Raw genomic sequence first — 24,246 nt, 5'->3', positions numbered from 1 at the left:
GCCCCACGTGTTGAGCAATTTGGCGGTACGTCCACCCGGCCTCCCGCATGCCCACTATACGCCCTCGCTCAAAGTCCGTCAACTGCACATACGGTTCACGTCCACGCTGTCGCGGCATGCTACCAGTGTTAAAGACTGCGATGGAGCTCCATATGCCACGGCAAACTGGCTGACACTGACGGCGGCGGTGCACAAATGCTGCGCAGCTAGCGCCATTCGACGGCCAACACCGCGGTTCCTGGTGTGTCCGCTGTGCCGTGCGTGTGATCATTGCTTGTACAGCCCTCTCGCAGTGTCCGGAGCAAGTATGGTGGGTCTGACACACCGGTGTCAATGTGTTCTTTTTTTCCATTTCCAGGAGTGTATATGTGTATTAATAATTATAACACTGTTTTGTTTAATTTGTTCTACTGACTTCCATAATTGAAATGTAGTTAATTGTCCAGAACTTGTACCACCAGTTGATGTATCAGTATTACTGGTACCTTGCCGTAATTGTCGAGGAGATCTTGGTTGTTCTTCTACTTCCATTTCTGTGGCTGCAGAAGTACTGGGAATTTGTAATTCTTGATCTTGAAACTCGTAGTCTATTAAATTAGATTGATTATCAGGTCTTGAAGATGGTCCTGGTGTCGGTTCGTCGTCTTGTTTAGGACGTTTCGCTTCAGATGGAGTATCACTAAATAATTCAGTTAAATGAAGATCTTCTAAAGCATCAAAAAATCCTTGTCTTCAGTAGTTAACTCCAATGATTCATCTAAAATATCACTCTTATGTTTTGCTGCACGTTTACGATTAATCTCTCGTATTGCTGACCAAGGTAACCGTTTCTCTTCACGACGAGCAGTATACTTTTTAAACTTCAGCCAGCCTACTAAGAGAGAAATCATCATCATAACAAAATAAGAGTTCCCACGGAATGAATTAATTGTTCCTTTATCGCGTGCGCTCATTGAAAATGGAACTGAAATAACTTGTAGGTGGTACAATGGACCATGTTCCAGGCACTTAAATGTGAATTACAGAGTAATCATGTAGCTTTATATGTAGATGTGGTGCATTTAATCTCTTGAGAGATGAAATTTCGCATTGTTACATCAAAAAGGTGGAATGATAATACGGATAGGTGCACTTTGTGCGTATTAGTGATGTATGCTTACCTTTTAGGTATCACAGTAACCTGCCTTAAAAAGATACTGAGTTGAAACTATCAGTCGTTTGATATACAATGCGTTTAACACACTCCTTGTCAAATTTTGTTCTTAAACTCACCGAATCATTTATATCAAAAGTAGGAATTTTGCAATGTCATCCCCTCTTGGATAAATTTCTGTAGATGCTCGTGCATCGAGATCTTTAGTTAATTCAGCGCATCATTTCCCATCCAACTGGAATAATTTTTTTGATTGTGGCCCGTGTGGAACAGAAATGTGCCATACTTGAAATTTTATGTAGTCCGTACAATGCAAACTGAGGTTCAGCAGGTGCGGCACCGTGGTGATAGAAATAATGACAGTAGCCAGTGGCCAGGGAAACTGAAATACAGGTCGCCATAACGCAACGCCCAGCTGAATAGGCCGCACAAGTTTTACGACTGAAGTTCCCCGCTGTTTTTCCTGTTGATTCTGGCGGTCTCCTTTCTCTGGCACTCCGCACACCGTACTCGCTCATAGCCTCCACTGGAGAAAGGGTCCAGCGTATATAAGCTCTGGAGAAGCCACGGCAGACATCGCAGTCTTCCAGTGGCCGACTCCAACACTGCATTCCAGCGTCATGTGGACTTTGGTGAGTACTGCCCAATTTCCGAGGATACGCGCAAGGCATCCCTCAAGTGGTTCAACAGACAAATCAGTATACACCCCATCACCCGATTCTTTAAAGAATCCAACTCCCACATCTTATTGTTATTACCGTTGATGTCTTCAGTCTGAAGACTGCTCTATCTTGTGCAAATCTCTTCATCTCCGAATAACTACTGCAAGGAATTACCCTTCTGAATCTGCTTAGTGTATTCATCTCTTGGTCTCCCTCTACAATTTTTAGCCGCCACACTTCCCTCCAGTACTAAATTGGTGATCCCTTGATGTCTCAAAATGTGTCCTATCAACCGATCCCATCTTTGCGTCAACCAATAGCACAAATTTCTTATCTCCTCAATTCTAATCAGTACCTGAAATTCGGTGCTACAAAAGACTGCTGAAGATTAGATGGGTGATCTACCCATATAATCTTCAACATTCTTAGCCGAGCGGTCTAAGGCGCTGCAGTTATGGACTGTGCGGCTGGTCCCTGCGGAAGTACGAGTCCTCCATCGGGCATGGGTGTGTGTGTTAGTCCTTAGGATAATTTAGGTTAAGTAGTGTGTTAGGGACTGATGACCTTAACAGTTAAGTCCTATAAGATTTCACACACATTTGAACATTTTTTCAACATTCTTCTGTGGCACCGCATTTCAAAAACTTCTGTTCTCTTCTTGTCTAAACTATTTATCGTCCATGTTCCACTTCCATACGTCGCTACACTCCAAACGAATACCCACAGAAAAGAAGTCTTAACACTCAAGTCTATATTCGATGTTAACAGATTTCACTTCTTCAGAAATATTTTTCTTGCCACTGCAGTCTACATTTTATATCCTCTCTGCTTCGGCCATCATCAGTCGCTTTTCTGCCCAAATATGAAAACTCATCTACTACTTTAAGTGGCTCGTTTCTTAATCTAATTCCCTCAGCATCACCTGATTTAATTCCACAACATTCCACTAATTCAACTACAGTCCATACTCCCATACAACACATCATATCTCCCGGAAGAAAAGTTTCTCCCTTGAATTTATTTTGAATATTTTTACCACACTATTTTTTTTTACAAAAACACGTTACAATTTTAAGCTTATTCATTACGGATATTTTAGAATCCATGACTGTTAGTTGAACGTAAGTGCATAAAACTGCAAGTTACATATCTATTTCTAGCATAATGCTGTGTGCTGGCTTGCGACAGTGTGGGCGGCTTTTTTCTGTTAGTAACGCCCATACTGTCGCAAGCCAGCACCCAGCATTTGCTAGAAACAGATATCTAACTTCCAGGAAACCATCTGAAGATGAACCTGAAAAGCTTCGAAAACCGGTTCATGGAATAATAAATAAGCAGTCAAAAAAGTGGCTGGTTGCAGTTTTATGTCTTTACGCACATTACTACATTTGAATGAATGATTTTGATAGTTACCTGTTCACTTGTCAGTATTTTGTGTGGTGTCCCTGATTAAGGAGACAGTCTTCAACTTGTGTGCTGAAGTTCTCTGCGAGAACTGCTCTTCAGGGGTGACTGAATCCATTCCTCCCGCACACGTGCAATAAGGTGGTCTCTGTTGCGTGGTCGAGGTTCTTCGAAGACTGCATCCTGCATTCTGGACCATAAGTGCCCTGTAGAGCTTAGGTCTGGACTGTTTCCAGGCCAGTCATCCCAACCTATAAGGAATGTTGTGTTCAGAAGCGCCGTTGTTTGTTTGGCTGCTTGAGCTGTTACCCCAATTTGCATGAGAAAGACTATTCTGGACGGCTTGAGCATAGATAGAAGCAATCCTTTCCCGAAAATAATCACCATTGACGGTCCTTTTTGCACTAGACACATGCAGTTCAGTTTCTCCATAGTCACACGTGCCACCAGCGACAATTATTTTCCATGATTGCTTTTCTTTGTGGACCGCAGATATGTTCTCTGGTTCATTTGTACGGATCGGGAATTTTGTTTGTTGGGTTTTGTTCAAAATAGTGGCTCTAAGCACTATGGGACTTGACATCTGAGGTCATCAGTCCCCTAGAACTTAGAACTACTTAAACCTAACTAACCTAAGGACATCACACACGTCCATGCCCGAGGCAGGATTCGAACCTGTGACCGTAGCAACAGCGTGGTTCCGGACTGAAGCGCCTAGAACCGCTCGACCACATCGGCCGGCTTTGGATTTGATTTTGTATTAAGCTCTACTGGAGACTCATCTGGAAACAAAATGTTTGGTCTTCCCTCCAGGACTGGCATGGGAAGAACCATCAAACAGTACACTTTCACACAATGCCTGCTGATAAACATTTTTTTTCCTAAGAGCACGACTTTTGTTGGTTAGACATAAGCATATTTTCCCCGGATTGTCTACGAATGAAATCATTTACAGTTGCGCTCCCAATCGTTTTTGACGGTAATCACCTGAGAAATTCAGATGTTTGTCAACTGCCCGAGTACCGACGCCAATTTTTATTCTTTACCATATGTCTGATTTTTTAATATTTTCTGTCAGGTTTGGTAGTAGTTCAACTCCGTTACTGTCATTAACACTACCATCGCCTCTATAAATCCAAAGCGTAACGGTTTTTGGATCAATACCCTGTGTTTGAGCAATTTTTGTGTTAGACATTCCACTGACATGGAAGCCCTGAATCTGGGAACGAACAAGTTCACGTATATTTTCCATTTTTAATGACACCCTTAAAAAGACGAAAAATACAAATAAGAACGAAGGAGTATACACACAGAGTTAAAAATTAACTTACATAAGCGAAGTGTAAATCAAATAATGTGAAGGAAATTAAACTTTTACAACACTGTCTCTTTTCATATCCCAAATTAAAATTTACAGATAATATTAATGATATTTATATTCTTTTAGTAGGTGAAAACATAAGAATACTTAAAAAATTATTGACTGACAAATTTTCATTAACTTACCATTTACAGGTGTATTAAATTTATGAAAATGATCCGCATAGAAGAAGTGCTCCACCACAATAACATTTGCTAGCAGCAGACAGACAATGTGGGAATGTGTTCAGTGTGATTAATCAAGTTACATTGACTAACATGAAGTTCATGCAGCCAGAGCCACGTGTTGGTGTAGAGTGGACTGTCGCCACAGGGCATCAAACCCCATTGGCTCCGTTAACAAAAAAAGGGAGAAACTTTCCGTCCACCCTGTTTGTCTTGAATAGTGATATAATTTTCCAGGTCCCTTCGGTGGTATATGTGGGTAACGTCTGCAAAACGTATTGCGCATGAAGTTAGTAGTAAAGAAGTAATAAACAAAAATTTCAAGCCTGTTCCTAAAGTTTTACTGTAATAACGGCGAAAATGCAGCAACTGATAAACCTTTACCCCTTTAATTTTTTCGTTTGTTTTTTTGGGGGGGGGGGGGGAGGGGAAGAGGTGGGGGTCGAGAAAAATTGCGTAAAGGCTTCAAATTGTGTGTATAGTTTGTAGGAAGTCTAAAGTGTTCTCTTCCTCAAATACTGGATTAATAAAGTCTAGGTATTCGCGCGAAGTGGGCTATGCTCCTTTTTCACCCCCACCCCTTTTATAGGTAAGTGGTTCTTACCTCTAGCGATTCTTCCCAGACAGTAAATGATATGTGTACCAAGTTTGGTTGAAATCGGTTCGGTGATTTAGGAGGAGATGTTGAACATTACATACATATAATTTTACAACGTATATGGATTCGGAGGAGAAAGTTGGTGATTGAAACTCAGTGAAAACATCGCGCCACAACGAAAAGAAACCTTCGTTTTAATGATTTTCATCACAAATCACGTATAACGTCTGTGAGACTCTCTCCTGTATTTCACCGAGCGAGGTGACGCAGTGGTTAGCACACTGGACTCGCATTCGGGAGGACGACGGTTCAATCCCGTCTCCGGCCATCCTGATTTAGGTTTTCCGTGATTTCCCTAAATCGCTTCAGGCAAATGCAGGGATGGTTCCTTTGAAAGGGCACGGCCGATTTCCTTCCCCATCCTTCCCTCACCCGAGCTTGCGCTCCGTCTCTAATGACCTCGTTGTCGACGGGACGTTAAACACTAATCTCCTCCTCCTCCTGTATTTCGCGATAACACAACACGAGCTGCGCTTTGACTTTTTCGATGCCACCGCCAGTCCTATCTGGTAAAAGCCCCACGCCGCTCAGCAGCACTGCAGCAGTGGTTGGTTGGTTGGTTGGTTGGTTTGGGGAAGGAGACCAGACAGCGAGGTCATCGGTCTCATCGGATTAGGGAAGGACGGGGAAGGAAGTCGGCCGTGCCCTTTGAAAGGAACCATCCCGGCATTTGCCTGGAGCGATTTAGGGAAATCACGGAAAACCTAAATCAGGATGGCCGGACGCGGGATTGAACCGTCGTCCTCCCGAATGCGAGTCCAGTGTCTAACCACTGCGCCACCTCGCTCGGTTGCAGCAGTGGACCGACAAGCATAATGTAGGCAGCTTGTTTAGCAGATTTAAGTTGCACCTTACAAATACTCTGCCGCCCCCGTCCGCAGCCCACGTCGCTAATGCAGGCCTCTGCGGTGGCGCTCGACTCGGAGGTAAGCCGGTTCGAACCCTGGCGGTGGGTGAAATTTTCACTCCTAGTATTTGGCCGGCAAGGGGAGGCGAGATGGTGTCGTAAAGTTCCTGATCATTAGTTTTTTCGCCAATGTCCTGGGTTAAATTCCAAACTTCTCAGTAGGCTCTCATGAAGTAGGGACACGTGATACTGGTCTAGGTGATGAAACTTCCTGGCAGATTAAAACTGTGTGCCCGACCGAGACTCGAACTCGGGACCTTTGCCTTTCGTGGGCAAGTGCTCTACCAACTGAGCTACCGAAGCACGACTCACGCCCGCTCTCACAGCTTTACTTCTGCCAGTACCTCGTCTCCTACCTTCCAAACTTTACAGAAGCTCTCCTGCGAACCTTGCAGAACTAGCACTCATGAAAGAAAGGATATTGCGGAGACATGGCTTAGCCACAGCCTGGGGGATGTTTCCAGAATGAGATTTTCACTCTGCAGCGGAGGGTGCGCTGATATGAAACTTCCTGGCAGATTAAAACTGTGTGCCCGACCGAGACTCGAACTCGGGACCTTTGGTAGAGCACTTGCCCACGAAAGGCAAAGGTCCCGAGTTCGAGTCTCGGTCGGGCACACAGTTTTAATCTGCCAGGAAGTTTCATATCAGCTCACACTCCGCTGCAGAGTGAAAATCTCATTCTGGTCTAGGTGATATCTGTCTGCCAGATGGGAACGTTAATCGAGGTGTCCCCTTGGCGCTTTTCGAGAGGAGTTTTCTGTGTGCAGGCTTCGGGTCTGAGTCTCTCCCTACTCTCATCATCTCCAACACGAACTCGATACTACACTACACATACACCATCACCGTAATCTACACTTATGTGAATGCGTGTTGTCTGTTCTTTCGAAGGGACAGACTCCGCGCAGATGCCACAGCTGTGAACGGCTGTACGTAAATGGTAGGGGGATCACTGCTGTCGAGTGCAGCGGGACATTAAGCGGAATCAGCGGCGACGAGCGAAAATGTGTATCGGACCGGGATTCGAACCCAGGATCTCTTGCTTATTAGGCAGGTACGGTAACCACAGCGCCATCCGGGATACAGCAAAATGAAAACCAGGAGTACTGCTCCAGATTAATTTTCGTGCCATTGCAAAGATAGATGATACAGCTGTTCGTGTCTCTGGCGTTGTGAAACAACTAAAATCGCTAAATTTGTAGAAGGTTCCAAGACCCGATGTAATATGTAACAGATTCTATACGGAATTTGTGTCTGAGCTAACTATCCTTTTAACCATACTACATCATAGATCCCTCGAACAGAAAACCGTGTCAAGTAGTTGGAAGAAAGCACAGGTCACACCCCTCTACAAGAAGGGTAGTAGAAGTGACCCAGAAAACTACCGTCCAATATCCTTGACATCGATTTGTTATAGAATCTTAGCACAAACACAATCAGGTATCTCAAACAAAATGACATCCTCGATGCCAACTAGCATAGCTTTCGGAAATATGTATCATGTGAAGCCCACTTCACACCCTTAAAGCCATGGATCGAGGCAGTCAGGTAGATGCAGAATTTATCGATTTCCGAAAAGCATTTGACTCAGAACCGCACCTACACTTATTACCAAAAGTACGATCGTATCGGAGTATGAACCAAAATTAGTGACTGGACTGAGGACTTTTTGGTAGCGAGGAGGCAGAACGTTATCTTGGGCGGAGAGTCATCGACAGATGTAGAAATAATTTCGGATGTGCCCCAGGGAACTGTGTTGGGACCCTTGGTGTTCATGTTGTATATTAAGGGCCTTACGAAGATATTAGCTTTAACCTTAGACTTTTCGTGGATGATGGAGTTATTTACAATGAAGTACTGTTTGAAAAAAGGCTGCATCAAATATTCAGTCAGATGCTGATGAAATTTCAATCTGTTGCAAAGATTGGCAATTTGCTGAAATTGTTCAGAAATGTAAAATGGCACACTTCACAAAGCGAAAAAAAAACGTAGTATCCTGCGACTATATAATATCAATGAGTCACTGTTGGAACCGGGTAACAAATAACTGTATGTAGCAAGTTGTCTCAGTCGTGAGTAAAGCGGCTGCTACACTTCGGTTTATTAGTACAATACTAGGAAAATGCAGTCAGTGTTCAAAGGAGACTGCATATAAATCGCTCGTGCAATCCATCCTGGAATATTGCTCTGAGTGTGTTGGACACGTTCCAAATCGGACTGGTAGGGGACATTCATATGGTTCAAATGGCTCTGAGCACTATGGGACTTAACTGCTGTGGTCATCAGTCCCCTAGACTTAGAACTGCTCAAACCTAACTAACCTAAGGACATCACACACAGCCATGCCCGAGGCAGGATTCGAACCTGCGACCGTAGCAGCCGCGTGGTTCCGGGCTGAAGCGGCTAGAACCGCTCGACCACAGCGGCCGGCCAGGGGACATTGAAAGTACACAGAGAAGGGCAGCAAGAATGGTTACAGGTTCGTTTGACCCGCAGGACAGCGTTACTGAAATGTTGAAAGAACTGATCTAGCACACATTTGAAGATAGACACGAACCATATCGAAAAAAAACCTACTTACAAAGTATCAAGATATGATGATCTAGGGATATACTGCAACTACCTGCATATCGCTCTCATAGGGTCCTGGGGAGACTAGTTACAGCACTCACAGAGGCAACTGAACAGTCATTCTTCGTACGCTCCATGCGTGTATGGAACAGGAAGATATCCTAATGGCTGGTATAGTGAGAAGTTACTTCCGAAACAGTTGTGCGAACCATCCTAGGATATAGCTTAGATGTTAACTTGGAGAGGAAAAAAAAATCAGCCAACCTGTTGCAAATAAAGATTAACTGGAACCCTTGACTTAGGTTTCGACAGTTTTAAAATTGTGTTCTTCTGAAGGTGTATCGGATCTTGCTATGTCACATGCTGATTAAGTACGATGGATGACTCAGTATTGCATCCCACTGGTATTATAGGTGTGAACAGGAATTTATTTGTCATCTACATACCGTTGTAATCCAGATCACATGATTGTGTTCTGTTGTATACAAGACAACTTTTATGTCGACGTGAGCTTTGTTTTTAAGGAACACTACACTTGGCGTTTATCTTCTCACCTGAAAAACTAGAATGCTTCAATCCTAAGTCATGGATTGTGATTGTGTCTTTAAGACGGGTGTCTCACATGACAAGAGCCGTTAGGCTTTATTCGACGCACTTAAGCAGCATGTAACCTAACAAGGTCCATTACACCTTCTAGAGAAAGCTATTTTAAAACTGTAGAAATCTAGGTCAAGGGTTCCAATAAGGTTGGCAACAGGTTTGTTTGACCCGTGGGAGAGTGTCACAGAGATGCTAAAAGAAATGAGCTGGCAGCCTGTTGTAAATAGATATCAACTAAGTAACGTTTGCCTAGTTACGAAGATCCAGTCTTAAGTGAGGAATCTTAGAACATATACCTACTACATTCCTCTACGTATCTCTCACGATACGGAACTACGGATATAGTATTAGACTTAATGAACACAGAGAGGCATTTCAGCAGTCACTATTCTTGCGCCCCATACTCGAATGGAGCGGGAGCAAACCCGAATACATGGTAAAATGCGTAGTACTCTATGCCAAGCACTTCACAGCATTTCTTAAGCAGTTTCCTTTGCATACTGACTGCATTATTCCAGTGTTCTACCACAGATCGAATGAACAACAAGGGTCCCAGCATACGTTCCTGGGGCATAGCCGAAGTTACGTATTTAAATGGGGGAGGGGGGGGGGAAGCCCCTCCACGCCCACACCGGCTTGATGGCCAACACAAAATGTCCTCTGCCCTCTCTGGATATTGGTTGGTTTTCACTAAGTCAGGTCTCGCAGGATGTGTGTACTGCGATGTTTGCGTACGTCTGGTTATGATTATCCATTAATACGTGCTCATCTGGGTCGAAAGTTGAACCAAGGGTAGCGGTTTGTAGGGCAGAGGAAAACAAAAGTGCCAAGGCAAGAGCCAAGGGGAAAAACCTCTGCGATAGTTGGGTCGGGTTGTAAGAGCAGTAGCGGTTTTCTTGCTGCCTGCGACAGGTCGTGCAAGGGTAGGCTCTGTTAGTAGTGGGTACTACGCAGGTCGATACCTTTGTCGTTGTGTGATGGTGTTACTCGGCGGCTGCTGCTGGTTGCCGTTGTTGATTTCTCGGTCAGCGTCAACATATCAGTGACAGTTAGGTTCAGCATCATTTAGTGTCGGATAGGTCATATATGCATAAAGTATGAAGAAGAGCAGATAGAAGAGGTTGATAGTCTTAAATTCCTGGGATTACAACTTGATAATAAATTCAGTTGGGAGGAGCACACCACAGAACTGCAGAAACGCCTTAACAAATCTGTATTTGCAATTCGAATGTTAGCAGACATAGGCGACATAAAAATGAAAAAGCTTGCATACTTTGCCTACTTTCATTCCATAATGTCATATGGTATAATATTTTGGGGTAATTCTTCAAGTCAAACAAAAGTTTTCAGAGTCCAAAAGCGTTTAATACGTATTATTTCTGGAGTAAATTCACGGACGTCCTGTAGAAACCTCTTCAAAGAACTGGGTATACTAACTACTGCCTCTCAGTATATTTACTCCTTAATGAAATTCGTCCTAAATAATATATCTCTTTTTCCAACGAACAGCTCAGTTCATACATTCAATACCAGGAACAAAAATGATCTGCACAAGGACTTAAAAGTACTTACTTTATTTCAAAAAGGGTCCACTACAAAGGAACACTCATCTTCAATAATTTGCCAGCAAACAAAAAAAATTTAGTTACAAATAAAGATCAATTTAAAAGGAGCCTGAAAGACTTACTAGTGGCCAACTCCTTCTACTCCATTGACGAATGTTTTAATAGAAACAAATGATGTATTGTATATGTTTATACTATTAGTATTGTTATTTCAGCTTAAAAAAAATTGACATGTTCCACATCCCCGAGGATCTCCTCAGCACGGATCTGTGGAACGTAAAACTAATCTAATCTAATTTAGGATTCACATGGTTGGCTGTTTGTTTGTGCATTAGTGTGGGAGCTTCCCTGCTGTATCCTGTTGGTCAGCTTTAACAGCAGTAAATGTTGCTGATTTGCAGGGGCTTGACGATGTTGTCACTCGTGGGTGTGTGTTAGCTCCCCATAGGTGGTTATGTCGTAGCTACTAGTGTACATTTGTTAGACATAGCGTTATAAGCTTCTTGCTGGTATAAATAAAAATAAATAAACTATGCCACATGAAAAAGTAATTTTGCTTTAATGACACTTCTGGAAATGCTCTTTAAAAATGCACTTCATTGTGTTGCAGAAAGTGTGCATCTTCGCCGCAGCTGCCATTCTGAGTGCTGCAACAGCTGAAAACGACGCGGGAGATCCTGCCGACGCCAAGAAGACTGAGAAAAGGGGCGTTCATGGCGGCTTCGGGGCTGTAGGGTGAGTGTGTGTGTTCAGTAGAACCAACTCTGAACTCCACACAGTGTCACAATCTGCACATGGACATTCCTTCAGTAACCTGGACCGTTCTATTCTAAGCTCCCATTCTACTACTTTTTACTTTCTATTGAGACTGCTGGATTTGTATGGTCTATACGCTATCAAAAGTATACGGATACCCAGAGCTTTTTTTCTAAAAGAAAGTTTGAGGGTACTCCGACATTGGGTATAATGCAGCGAAAATTACTTATAACTGAAGCATGGGATACCACCCGTCTGCTTTTAGCCATGACGTCATCAACATGTCGAACTACAAAGAAAACGGTATAGGCCGCAGCTTCGAAATGCTTGAAACAGTCAATGACATCGCTTTTCCCACCCAAAACTGCACTGATTTCGTTCGCATTACAATTACCAGCACGAAGAAATGAAATAAAAATTTTACGTCCGTGAAATAAATCTTTGGCACTCTTCCAAGTTCTCAACGTCGTAAAAAATTACTTTGTCGACGAAAAAGTTTAGGGTTACGCATCCTCCAGCGTTCTCCCAGAAAAAAACCACTGCGGCTACGTAATGTGGAATTGGTTAATGGCAGTACGGAAGGTGGACCCGCCTGTTAGACAGGTGTTGCTCAAATGGTTCAAATAGCTCTAAGCACAATGGGACTTAACATCGGAGGTCATCAGTCCCCTAGACTTAGAACTACTTAAACCTGACTAATCTAAGGACCAGAATGAGATTTCCACTCTGCAGCGGAGTGTGCGCTGATATGAAACTTCCTGGCAGATTAAAACTGTGTGCCGGACCGAGACTCGAACTCGGGACCTTTGCCTTTCGCAGGCAAGTGCTCTACCGACTGAGCTACCCATGCACCACTCACGGCCCCTCCTCACAGCTTTACTTCTGCCAGAACATCGTCTCCTACCTTCCAGACTTTACAGAAGCTCTCCTCCGAACCTTGCAGAACTATCACAAAGCTGTGAGAACAGGGCGTGAGTCGTGCTTGGGTAGCTCAGTTGGTAGAGCACTTGCCCGCGAAAGGCAAAGGTCCCGAGTTCGTGTCTCGGTCCGGCACACAGTTGTAATCTACCAGGAAGTTTTTACCTAAGGACATCACACAGATCCATGCCCGAGGCAGGGTTCGAACCTACGACCGTAGTAGCTGCGTGGTTCTAGACTGAAGCGCCTAGAACCGCTCGGCCACAGTGGCCGGCCACAAGAATTGCGGAGCATTATTTAGTCAGTGGAGAAGCGGTAACAGCGTCGGTCGGGAGAGCTTGGTCAAATCGAACGTACATCAGTCGTTTGATATAACCTGAATGATAAATCCATTGCAACACTTCTAGAGCCGCCTAAGTCGGCTGTTGCTGATGTGATTTGTGAAGTGGAAAAGTGAAGGAACAACTACAACTAATCCATCACCAGGTAGACCTCATGAACTGACGGACAGACACTGACGAGAGTGGCGGAGGGTGGTTGTAAAACAAATCGCCAGGGATCAACGTAAGGAATCACTCGTTAGCTCCGAAGTGCTGTCAGTCCAGCTAGGACAGTGACTGTGTGTAGGGAGCTAAAAAGAATGGGGTGCAGTGGTCGAGCAACTCCTCATGAGCCACAAATTTATGTAGTCAGTTCTAAGCGACACTTGAACTGGTTTAATGAACGACACCACTGCACAGTGAATGACTGGAAACGAGTATTTTGGAGTGATGAATCACGCGATACCCTGCGGCAATCCCATGGAGGCGCTCGGATATGCCCAATGCCTGGAGAACTTTACCTACCGCCATAAATAGCGCCAGTAGTGAAGGACAGGCGAGGTGGTGTTACAGTACGGAGGCGTTTTTCGAGGTTAGGATGATGTCACCTCATTTCGGTTAAGGAAACGCTAAATGCGGAAGGATATAAACACATTTGGCAGCATTATGTACTGCAAACTTCACAGGGGCAGTTCAGAAAAGATGAGTGTTCTGTATCACCATGACAATGTATCCTGTCATAAAACAGTATACAGGGTGGTCCATTGATAGTGACCGGGCCAAAATATCTCACGAAATAAGCGTCAAACGAAAAAACTACAAAGAACGAAACTCGTCTAGATTGAAAGGGGAAACCAGATGGCGCTATGGTTGGCCCGCTAGATGGCGCTGCCATAGGTCAAACGGATATCAACTGCGTTTTTTAAAATAGGAACCCCCATTTTTATTACACGTTCGTGTAGTACGTAAAGAAATATGAATGTTTTAGTTGCACCACATTTTTCGCTTTGTGATAGATGGCGCTGTAATAGTCACAAACGTACAAGTACGTGGTATCACGTAACATCCCGCCAGTGCGGACGGTATTTGCTTCGTGATACATTACCCGTGTTAAAATGGACCGTTTACCAATTGCGGAAAAGGTCGATATCGTGTTGATGTATAGCCATTGTGATCAAAATGCCCAACGGGCGTGTGCTATGTATGCTGCTCGGTATCCTGGACGACATCATCCAAGTGTCCGGACCGTTCGCCGGATAGTTACGTTATTTAAGGAAACAGGAAGTGTTCAGCCACATGTGAAATGTCAACCACCACCTGCAACAAATGGTGATGATGCCCAAGTAGGTGTTTTAGCTGCTGTCGCGGCTAATCCGCACATCAGTGGCAGACAAATTGCGCGAGAATCGGGAATCTCAAAAACGTCGGTGTTGAGAATGCTACATCAACATCGATTGCACCATATTTCTATGCACCAGGAATTGCATGGCGACGACTTTGAACGTCGTGTACAGTTCTGCCACTGGGCACAAGAGGCGAGACAGATTTTTTGCACGCGTTCTATTTAGCGACGAAGCGTCATTCACAACAGCGGTAACGTAAACTGGCATAATATGCTCTACTGGGCAACGGAAAATCCACAATGGCTGCAACAAGTGGAACATCAGCGACCTTGGCGGGTTAATGTATGGTGCGGCATTATGGGAGGAAGGACAATTGGCCCCCATTTTATCGATGACTATATAAATGATGCAATGTATGATGATTTCCTACGTAATGTTCTACCGATGTTACTACAAGATGTTTCACTGACTGACAGAATGGAGATGTACTTCCAACATGATGGATGTCCGGCACATAGCTCGCGTGCGGTTGAAGCGGTATTAAAGAGCAAATTTCATGACAGGTGGATTGGTCGTCGAAGCACCATACCATGGCTCGCACGTTCACCGGATCTGACGGCCCCGGATTTCTTTCTGTGGGGAAAGTTGAAGGATATTTGCTATCGTGATCCACCGACAACGCCTAAGTACAATCGTTACCGCATTGTCAATGCATGTGCGAACATTACGGAAGGCGAGCTACTCGCTGTTGAGAGGAATGTCGTTACACGTATTGCCAAATGCACTGAGGTCGACGGACCTCATTTTGAGCATTTATTGCATTAATGTGGTATTTACAGGTAATCACGCTGTAACAGCATGCGTGCTCAGAAATGATAAATTCACAAAGCTACATGTATCACATTGGAACAAGCGAAATAAAATGTTCAAACGTGCCTACGTTCTGTATTTTAATTCAAAAAACCTACCTCTTACCAACTGTTCGTCTGAAATTGTGTGCCATATGTTTGTGACTATTACAGCGCCATCTATCACAAAGTGAAAAAAGTGGTCCAACTAAAACATTCATATTTCTTTACGTACTACACGAATATGTAACAAAAATGGGAGTTTCTATTTTTAAAAAACGCAGTTGATATCCGGTTGACCTATGGCAGCGCCATCTAGCGGGCCAACCATAGCGCCATCTGGTTTCCCCTTTCAAGCTAGACAAGTTTCGTTCTTTGTAGCTTTTTCGTTTGACGCTTATTTCGTGAGATATTTGTCCCGGTCACGATCAGTGGACCACCCTGTATATGAAGCGATGGTTTATGGGGAGCAACATTCTTGATATGGATTGCCCTGCCCAGTGTTCCGACCTGAACCCAATGGAACACACCTCTGGGATCGCTTAGGACGTCGACTTCGGTCCAGATCTCAGCGTACAGCAGCAACTCTGGTTTTTGGTTCCAGTTCTTTAGAAAGAACAGACCACCACCCCTCCACAAACATTCAGACAACTCAAGTAGAGTTGAATCCGTCATAAATGTGAAGGATGGACGCACCACATATGCATTAATGGATGTTAGGATAATTTTGATACACTCGGTTAAACGTTTTTGCTTAAAAAAAATATTGATGTGCAAAATATAAGTAATCGTCAAATTAAAGGAAGGACAGCAGACAGTCGCAAAATCTGTAATTTATTGCAGAGCTACATTTCGTCTATAACATAGTCATCATGTAAGCGTCATATAGGTCCCAACACGCGGAGCATAAAATATGACAAAATGACACTAGCCTTTATGTGGAAGACAAGGCCCGGCATGTAAAGGCTAGTGTCATTTTGTCATATGTTATCCTCTAACACCTTAAGACCTATATGACATGATGACTCTAGATCTGCAATAAATTACAGATTTTGCGAGTGACTTCTGTCCGTCCATCAGAGTGAATATTCTACAATCGCTGCGCATACAGGCATCCGATAGATTCCAACTTACAATTGAGCACTGAGATCCATAAATGCTCAAAGCAAATATACTAAGTTTTAAGAAGAACAGGTCTTTGTAAAAATCAAATTTGTAGGCGAACTACCAGTCTCCTTGGGTTGACTTATTTTCTACAATCAAGTCTCAATATCCTGTATTTCCTATTAACAAATCTTGTACCCATTTTATATTACGAAATTTTAGTTAATATTTCGGACTATTATTATTAATGTTAATCAACAAACTTTTCATATACTGGATAGTGACGGTAGTGTCTTTTTTACTTGTGTAGTATGTAATTAATGTGAAACCAGAACCAGAACATAAAGAACAGATACTAACTCTACCACTCACACAAATACTACCTATCCCAACACTTGATGGACCTCGTTATCACCATTATCATTAAGCAGAAATGGCTTGAGGTTCAGATAAAACAGTCTGTTCACTATAGGCATGAAATCTAGTAGTTTTGTTAAGTCACGTGTTTAAAGTCTGATCTAGTCGTTTTGTTAAGTATTCGTGTTTCGAGGTTGATATTTGCCCTTCTCGTAAGCATTCGGAACTCAAGCATGTGTTACACGCTCTTTGCTATTCTTAATGTCTATAAACGATTTAGGAGACAACCTGAGCAGCCCGATTAAATTGTTTGCAAATGACGCCGTCATCAAAGACCAAAAACAATTGCAAAACGATTTAGACACGATATCTGTGTGGTGCCTAAAGTGACTACGCCCAAACAACGAAAAACGTGAGATCATCCACATTAGCACTAAAAGATATGCATTAAATTTCCGTTACACGATAAATCACATAAATTTGATTGCTCTCAATTCAACTAAATACCCATGGATTACACTTGCGAAGGACTTAAATTGGAACGATCACGTGGAAATGTTGTGGGGAAGACAAGCGAAAGACTGCCTTTTCTTGATAAACGCTTAGAAGGTGCAATAAATTTACTAAACCTGCGCTACGCTTGTCCGCGCCCTTCTAGAGTATTGCTGTGCGTTGTGATATTCCTACCAGATAGCACTGACAGACGATGACGGAAAAGTTCGAAGGAAGACAGCCCGTTTTGTATTATCACGGAGTAGGAGAGAGACCGGCACTGATGAGCGATTTTGGGTGGCGATCAATAAAACAACGGAGTTTTTCGTTGCGGCGAGATCTTCTCGCGAAATTTCAATCGTCAACTTTGTACTCCGAATGCGAAATATTTTGACTGCTACCTACACAGGGAGAGACGACTATCGTAATAAAATAAGAGAAACCGGTGCTCACTCAAAAAGACTCAGGTTTTCGATTTTCCCACGTGCATTTCGAGAGCGGAGCGGTACAGAAATACGAGGAGCGTTTGAAAAGTCCGTGCAAAAATAAAACTACTTACGTGTTTGGGGTGGACCTTTTTTATTTTTCGACATAGTCTCCTTTTAGAGTTATACACTTCGTCCAACGCAGTACTAATTTATTGGTCCAGTCCGAATAATGGAATTGTCCAAGTCTGCAAAATAACCATTAGTTGCTGCAATCACCTCCTCATTTGAATAAAATTTCTTCAAATTGGGGAACAAATAGTAGTCAGAGGGAGCCGGGTCTGGAGAACAGGGGGGGGATGTGAAACGAGTTGGAATCCATTTTCCCATTAATTTTGCGACCACAACTGCTGAGGTGTGTCCTGGTGCACTGTCGTGATGGAAAAAGACTTTTTCGCAGCCCAATCGCCAGCGTTTTTCTTGCAGTTCGGTTTTCAAACAGTCCAATAACTATGAATAATGTGAACTTGTAATAGTTTTATCCTTTTCCACATAGTAGGTTAGCATTATCCCGTGCTGTTGTTGTTGTTGTTATGGTCTTCAGTCCTGAGACTGTTTTGATGCAGCTCTCCATGCTACTCTATCCTGTGCAAGCTTCTTCATCTCCCAGTACCTACTGCAACCTACATTCTTCTGAATCTGTTTAGTGTATTCATCTCTTGGTCTCCCTCTACGATTTTTACCCTACACGCTGCCCTCCAATACTAAATTTGTGATCCCTTGATGCCTCAGAACATGTCCTACCAACCGGTCCCTTCTTCTTGTCAAGTTGTGCCACAAACTCCTCTTTTCCCCAATTCTATTCAATACCTCCTCATTAGTTACGTGATCTACCCACCTAACCTTCAACATTCTTCTGTAGCACCACATTTCGAAAGCTTCTATTCTCTTCTTGTCCAAACTATTTATTGTCCACGTTTCACTTCCATACATGGTTACACTCCATACAAATACTTTCAGAAACGACTTCCTGACACTTAAATCTATACTCGATGTTAACAAATTTCTCTTCTTCAGAAACGCTTTCCTTGCCATTGCCAGTCTACATTTTATATCCTCTCTACTTCGACCATCATCAGTTATTTTACTCCCCAAATAACAAAACTCCTTTGCTACTTTAAGTGTCTCATTTCTTAATCTAATTCCCCCAGCATCACCCGACTTAATTCGACTACATTCCATTATCCTCGTTTTGCTTTTGTTGATGTTCATCTTATATCCTCCTTTCAAGACGCTATCCATTCCAGTCAACTGCTCTTCCAAGTCCTTTGCTGTCTCTGACAGAACTACAGTGTCATCAGCGAACCTCAAAGTTTTTATTTGTTCTCCATGGGTTTTAATACCTACTCCGAATTTCTCTTTTGTTTCCTTTTCTGTTTGCTCAATATACAGATTGAATAACATAGGCGAGAGGCTACAACCCTGTCTCACTCCCTTCCCAACCACTGCTTCCCTTTCATGCCCCTCGACTCTTATAACTGCCATCTGGTTTCTGTACAAATTGTAAATAGCCTTTCGCTCCCTGTATTTTACCCCTGCCACCATTAGAAATTGAAAGAGAGTATTCTAGTCGACTTTGTCAAATGCTTTCTCTAAGTCCACAAATGCTAGAAACGTAGGTTTGCCTTTCCTTAATCTAGCTTCTAAGATAAGTCGTAGGGTCAGTATTGCCTCATGTGTTCCTACATTTCTACGGAATCCAAACTGATCTTCCCCGAGGTCGGGTTCGACCAGTTTTTCCATTCGTCTGTATTTTGCAGCTGTGACTTATTAAGCTGATAGTTCGGTAATTTTCACATCTGTCAACACCTGCTTTCTTTGGGATTGGAATTATTATATTCTTCTTGAAGTCTGAGGGTATTTCGCCTGCCTCATACATCTTGCACACCAGGTGGTAGAGTTTTGTCAGGACTGGCTCTCCCAAGGCCGTTAGTAGTTCCAATGGAATGTTGTCTACTCCCGGGGCCTTGTTTCGACTCAGGTCTTTCACTGCTCTGTCAAACTCTTCACGCAGTATCCTACCTCCGATTTCATCCTCATCTACATCCTCTTCCATTTCCATAATATTGTCCTCAAGTACATAACCCTTGTATAGACCCTCTATATACTCCTTCCACCTTTCTGCTTTCCTTCTTTGCTTAGAACTGGGTTTTCATCTGAGCTCTTGATATTCATACTAGTGGCTATCTTTTCTCCAAAGGTCTCTTTAATTTTCCTGTAGGCAATATCTATCTTATCCCTAGTGAGATAAGCCTCTACATCCTTACATTTGTCCTCTAGTCATCCCTGCTTAGCCATTTTGCACTTCTTGTCGATCTCATTTTTGAGACGCTTGTATTCCTTTTTGCCTGCTTCATTTACTGCATTTTTATATTTTCTTCTTTCATCATTTAAAGTCAATATTTCTTCTGTTACCCAAGGATTTCTACTAGCCCTCGTCTTTTTACCTACTTGATCCTCTGCTGCCTTCACTACTTCATCCCTCAGAGCTACCCAGTGTTCGTCTACTGTATTTCTTTCCCCCATTCCTGTCAATTGTTCCCTTATCCTCTCCCTGAAACTCTGTACAACCTCTGGTTTAGTCAATTTATCCCGGTCCCATCTCCTTAAATTCCCACCTTTTTGCAGTTTCTTCAGTTTCAACATACAGTTCATAACCAATAGAGTGTGGTAAGAGTCCACAACTGCCCCTGGAAATGTCTTACAATTTAAAACCTGGTTCCTAAATCTCTGTCTTACCATTATATAATCTATCTGATACCTTCTAGTATCTCCAGGGTTCTTCCATGCATACAACCTTCTTGTATGATTCTTGAACCAATTGTTACCTATGATTAAGTTATGCTCTGTGCAAAATCAGACGGCTTCCTCTTTCATTTTTCACCCCCAATCCATATTCACCTACTATGTTTCCTACTCTCCCTTTTGCTACTCTTTTCCTTATCCCTTGCGAATCCCAAATGACAGTCACCATAACCTTTCTGGCCGAAGGACTGCTCTTCTCCTTTTTTGGTGCAGATTCTCCCTTGATAACCCTTTGTTTACATTGTTGTTTGGTCTCAGGAGTATAGTAATGCAACCATGTTTCATCCACAGTGACGAAACGACGCTTAAAGTCCTGCAGACTCTTCCTGAACAGCTGCAAATCACCCTTGCAACACCTCACACGATTCCGTTTTTGGTCAAGTGTAAGCAATTGCGGAACCCATTCTGCGGATACCTTTCTCATGTTCAAACGTTTATGCAACATATTATGTACCTGTTCATTCGAGATGCCCACAGCACTAGCAATCTCATGCACCTTAACTCTTCTGTCATCCATCACTATATCATGGATTTTATCAGTGATTTCTGGAGTCGTAATCTCTACAGGGGTCCAGAACGTTCAGCGTCACTTGTGCCCATATGGCCACTCCGAAAATTTTGTAACCACTTATAAACTGTTCTAATCGAAGGCGCAGAGTCACCGTAATGTTTATGAAGCTTCTCTTTAGTCTCCTGAAGCGTTTTGCCTTTCATAAAGTAATGTTTACTCACCATATGAAATTCTTCTTCGACCATATTTTGACAATCACTCGACTTCCTTGATTCACACGAATGCCAAACACAAAGAAATAGACCAATATGGCTGAAACTTGATGTGCGTTCTTTCCAAAGATGCTTCTAACTAAACATGACCGGTGGTGCCATCTCTCGGACTTTGCACGGACTTTTCAAACGCCCCTTGTAGTCTGAAATTGCTTCGATGAACCCCTCGCCAAGAATTAAAGTGTGAATTGCAGAGTAGCCATGCAGACGTATAATCGAATTGGGGAGAAAGGAATTCATGGCACAATCTGATAAGATATATCCTCATGCGATCGAAGGATCGTCAGTTTGGTAATGGAGGGAAGTTTTGGGGTTAAATTCACAGAAGCAGACAACGGGTTTAGGGTAATCATGTCCAAATGGACGTAGGCTGCAGTTGCTATTCAGAGATGAAGAGGCTTCCACGGGACAGACGAGCATGGTGAGCTGCATCAACCCAGTCTTCGGACTGAACCCACAACAAAAACGCACAGGGGGTGGACAGAAGTACGGAAACACCAAAAACACAGCACTTTGTCATGCCCAGTACAGAGTAGGAAACCCTTTGGCATTCAAAACTGTTTCCATTCGTTTCGACATGGATAAATACAGGTCCTGTATGGGTTTCAGCGGAATCTTATACCATTCTTCATGCAAAACAGTGGCACGTTCATATGGAGGTCGGTAGCGGTCGCGCACGTTTCTCTCCAAAGTAGACGACAAAGGTTCACTACCTTGAGATCTGGTGACTGTGGCGGCCATGGGACATACGACAATGTCCTTGTGCTCATAAAAACCAATCGCGGGCGATGCGAGCTGTTTGAGTAGGGGCCCTGTGAACTTAGAAAACAGAAGCACCAGTGGGGAAACAAGCATTGTACTGTGGGACGGACGTCGTCAGCCAAAGCAGTCACATACTCCTTGGCAGTATACGATCTTGCGGAATAATCATGGGGCCCACGGAATACTCCAATATGGCTGCTCAAATAATTACCGAACCCTCCCGCCACGATTCACTTTTGGGACGTAAACTCGTCCAGAAGTTGGAAACAACATGAAACAAGGCTTATCCAACCACATGGTTTTGGAATTCCAGCTCGCCTTGCTGACGGAACGCCCTTTATATTGCTTTTGTGCTGACAGTGTTCGCGAGTGAGGCATTCAGTTCTGCAGTGACTTCTATAGCTGCCGCGCAGGATTAGCCGAGCGGTCTAGAGCGCTCCAGTCATGGACTGTGCGGCTGGTCCCGGCGGAGGTTCGAGTTCTCCCTCAGGCATGGGTGTGTGTGTTTGTCCTTAGGATAATTTAGGTTAAGTAATGTGCAAGCTTAGGGACTGATGACCTTGGCAGTTAAGTCCCATTAGATTTCACACACACGCACTTCTACAGCTGTTGTCCTCTTATTTTTCGCCACCATCTTCTTGAATGGTCGTTCATCACGATCACTCAACACATCCGTGCCGTGACGTAGCGGATGATGGTATTCTGCTGTCCCTGTACGTGGTATAAACCTTCGATACGGAGCCTTTTGAGACACCAAACACTTCGGTTACCTTGGTTATGGAAATATGTACCATACAAGCACCAACAATTTTTCCGATTTCGAAGTCACTTAGCTCCGACATAATGCACTCACAACTATGCAGAACACTGTTCTGAACACGACATTGTACAAATGTCGTTCATATACAAATACAACTGCGCAGCCTGCAGACTTGGCTATCATTTGCATTTATGCTGAAGCACACTTTTCTCACTGAGCGAGGTGGCGCAGTGGTTAGACACTGGACTCGCATTCGGGAGGACGACGGTTCAATCCTGCGTCCGGTCATCCTGATTTAGGTTTTCCGTAACTTCCCTAAATCGCTCCAGGTAAATGCCGCGATGGTTCCTTTCAAAGGGCACGTCCGACTTCCTTCCCTAATCCGATGAGACCGATGACCTCAGTGTCTGGTCTCCTTCCCCAAACAACCCCAACCCAACACTTTTCTCATTGTGTTTTCACATTTTTGTAAAAACCCTGCATGTGCAATCTGAATTCCCCAGAAAGTAAATTGCTTTTGGTCATTGTCATAAGCCGATAGTAATCTCTGCTAGCCTTCAAAAATACCCAGTGTTTGGACGAAAACGAATTATGTGTGTAATGCGTTTGTGATTGCAGAGGTCTGGGCACAAGTGGTGGTCATGCCGGATATGGAGGCGGTGGTCTAGGTGGAGTCGCCAGCGCCAGAGCAATCAGTGGAGGCAGCATCGGAGCTGGACTTGGTGAAGCTGGCTTCGGGGGTGGACTTGGTGGAGCCTTCATTGGAGCTGGACTCGGTGGAAGTGGAACAGATGTGGTTCCATTGGTGTCGGTGCAAACTCCACATCCAGTTCCTGTGCCTGTACCTGTCACCAGGAAGGTCCAAGTAGTCATTCCTGTGCCAGTGGCCCAGCCGGTTCCTGTCAGCGTGGTAGGTGTGGGTCTCGGGGGCGGCATTGATGGAGGAGCTGGACTTGGTGGTGGTCTCGGAGGAGGAGCCGGATTTGGGGGTGGCTATGGAGGAGGTGTCACTGGGGGCGCATCTGGTCTCGGTGGCCTGGTCGGAGGCTTCGGAGGTTATGGGGGTTATGGAGGTTACGGAGGCTACGGAAAGGGAGGTGGCTTGGGTGGAGCTGGAGGTGTGACTGGCTACTCCAGCGTGACCATTTCTGCTGGCGGCGGTCATCACTTCAAGGGGTAAAATGTGCCACACAACTCAATGGATACGAGATATTGGAAACCAGAGAGCACTGTCACGGCATTGACAACCGTCTTTTAACTTCACACCAGTTTCCTTTCACACATATGCTGTCACACATCTCCACACTCCCTCCTCTGAAAATTCTCCGACATCGACTTTTATTTGAACAAATTCCTCTTTTGCACACATATAGCTTCACCCTGCTTAGCAGTTTCGTCCACCCACAATCTACCAATCAGCACTGCCTTGGAGATCTCTGTGACATAGT

At 43.8% G+C, this 24,246-nt stretch overlaps 1 protein-coding gene across 1 annotated transcript; it reads left to right on the top strand.

Annotated features, from left to right (window-relative positions):
- The first annotated feature begins 1,773 nt into the window (after positions 1 to 1,773).
- LOC124716772 (glycine-rich protein 5-like) lies at positions 1,774 to 23,978 on the top strand. The gene is made up of 3 exons (XM_047243319.1): positions 1,774 to 1,785; positions 11,676 to 11,800; positions 23,417 to 23,978. The coding sequence occupies exons 1-3, from the start codon at positions 1,774 to 1,776 to the stop codon at positions 23,976 to 23,978; spliced, it is 699 nt and encodes a 232-aa protein (XP_047099275.1).
- The last annotated feature ends 268 nt before the right edge of the window (positions 23,979 to 24,246 follow it).

This window comes from Schistocerca piceifrons, chromosome 9, assembly GCF_021461385.2.
Source record: "Schistocerca piceifrons isolate TAMUIC-IGC-003096 chromosome 9, iqSchPice1.1, whole genome shotgun sequence".
NCBI lineage: Eukaryota > Metazoa > Arthropoda > Insecta > Orthoptera > Acrididae > Schistocerca > Schistocerca piceifrons.
Note: the sequence above shows the minus strand (reverse complement) of the source record. Positions and strands in the feature narration are given on the sequence as shown.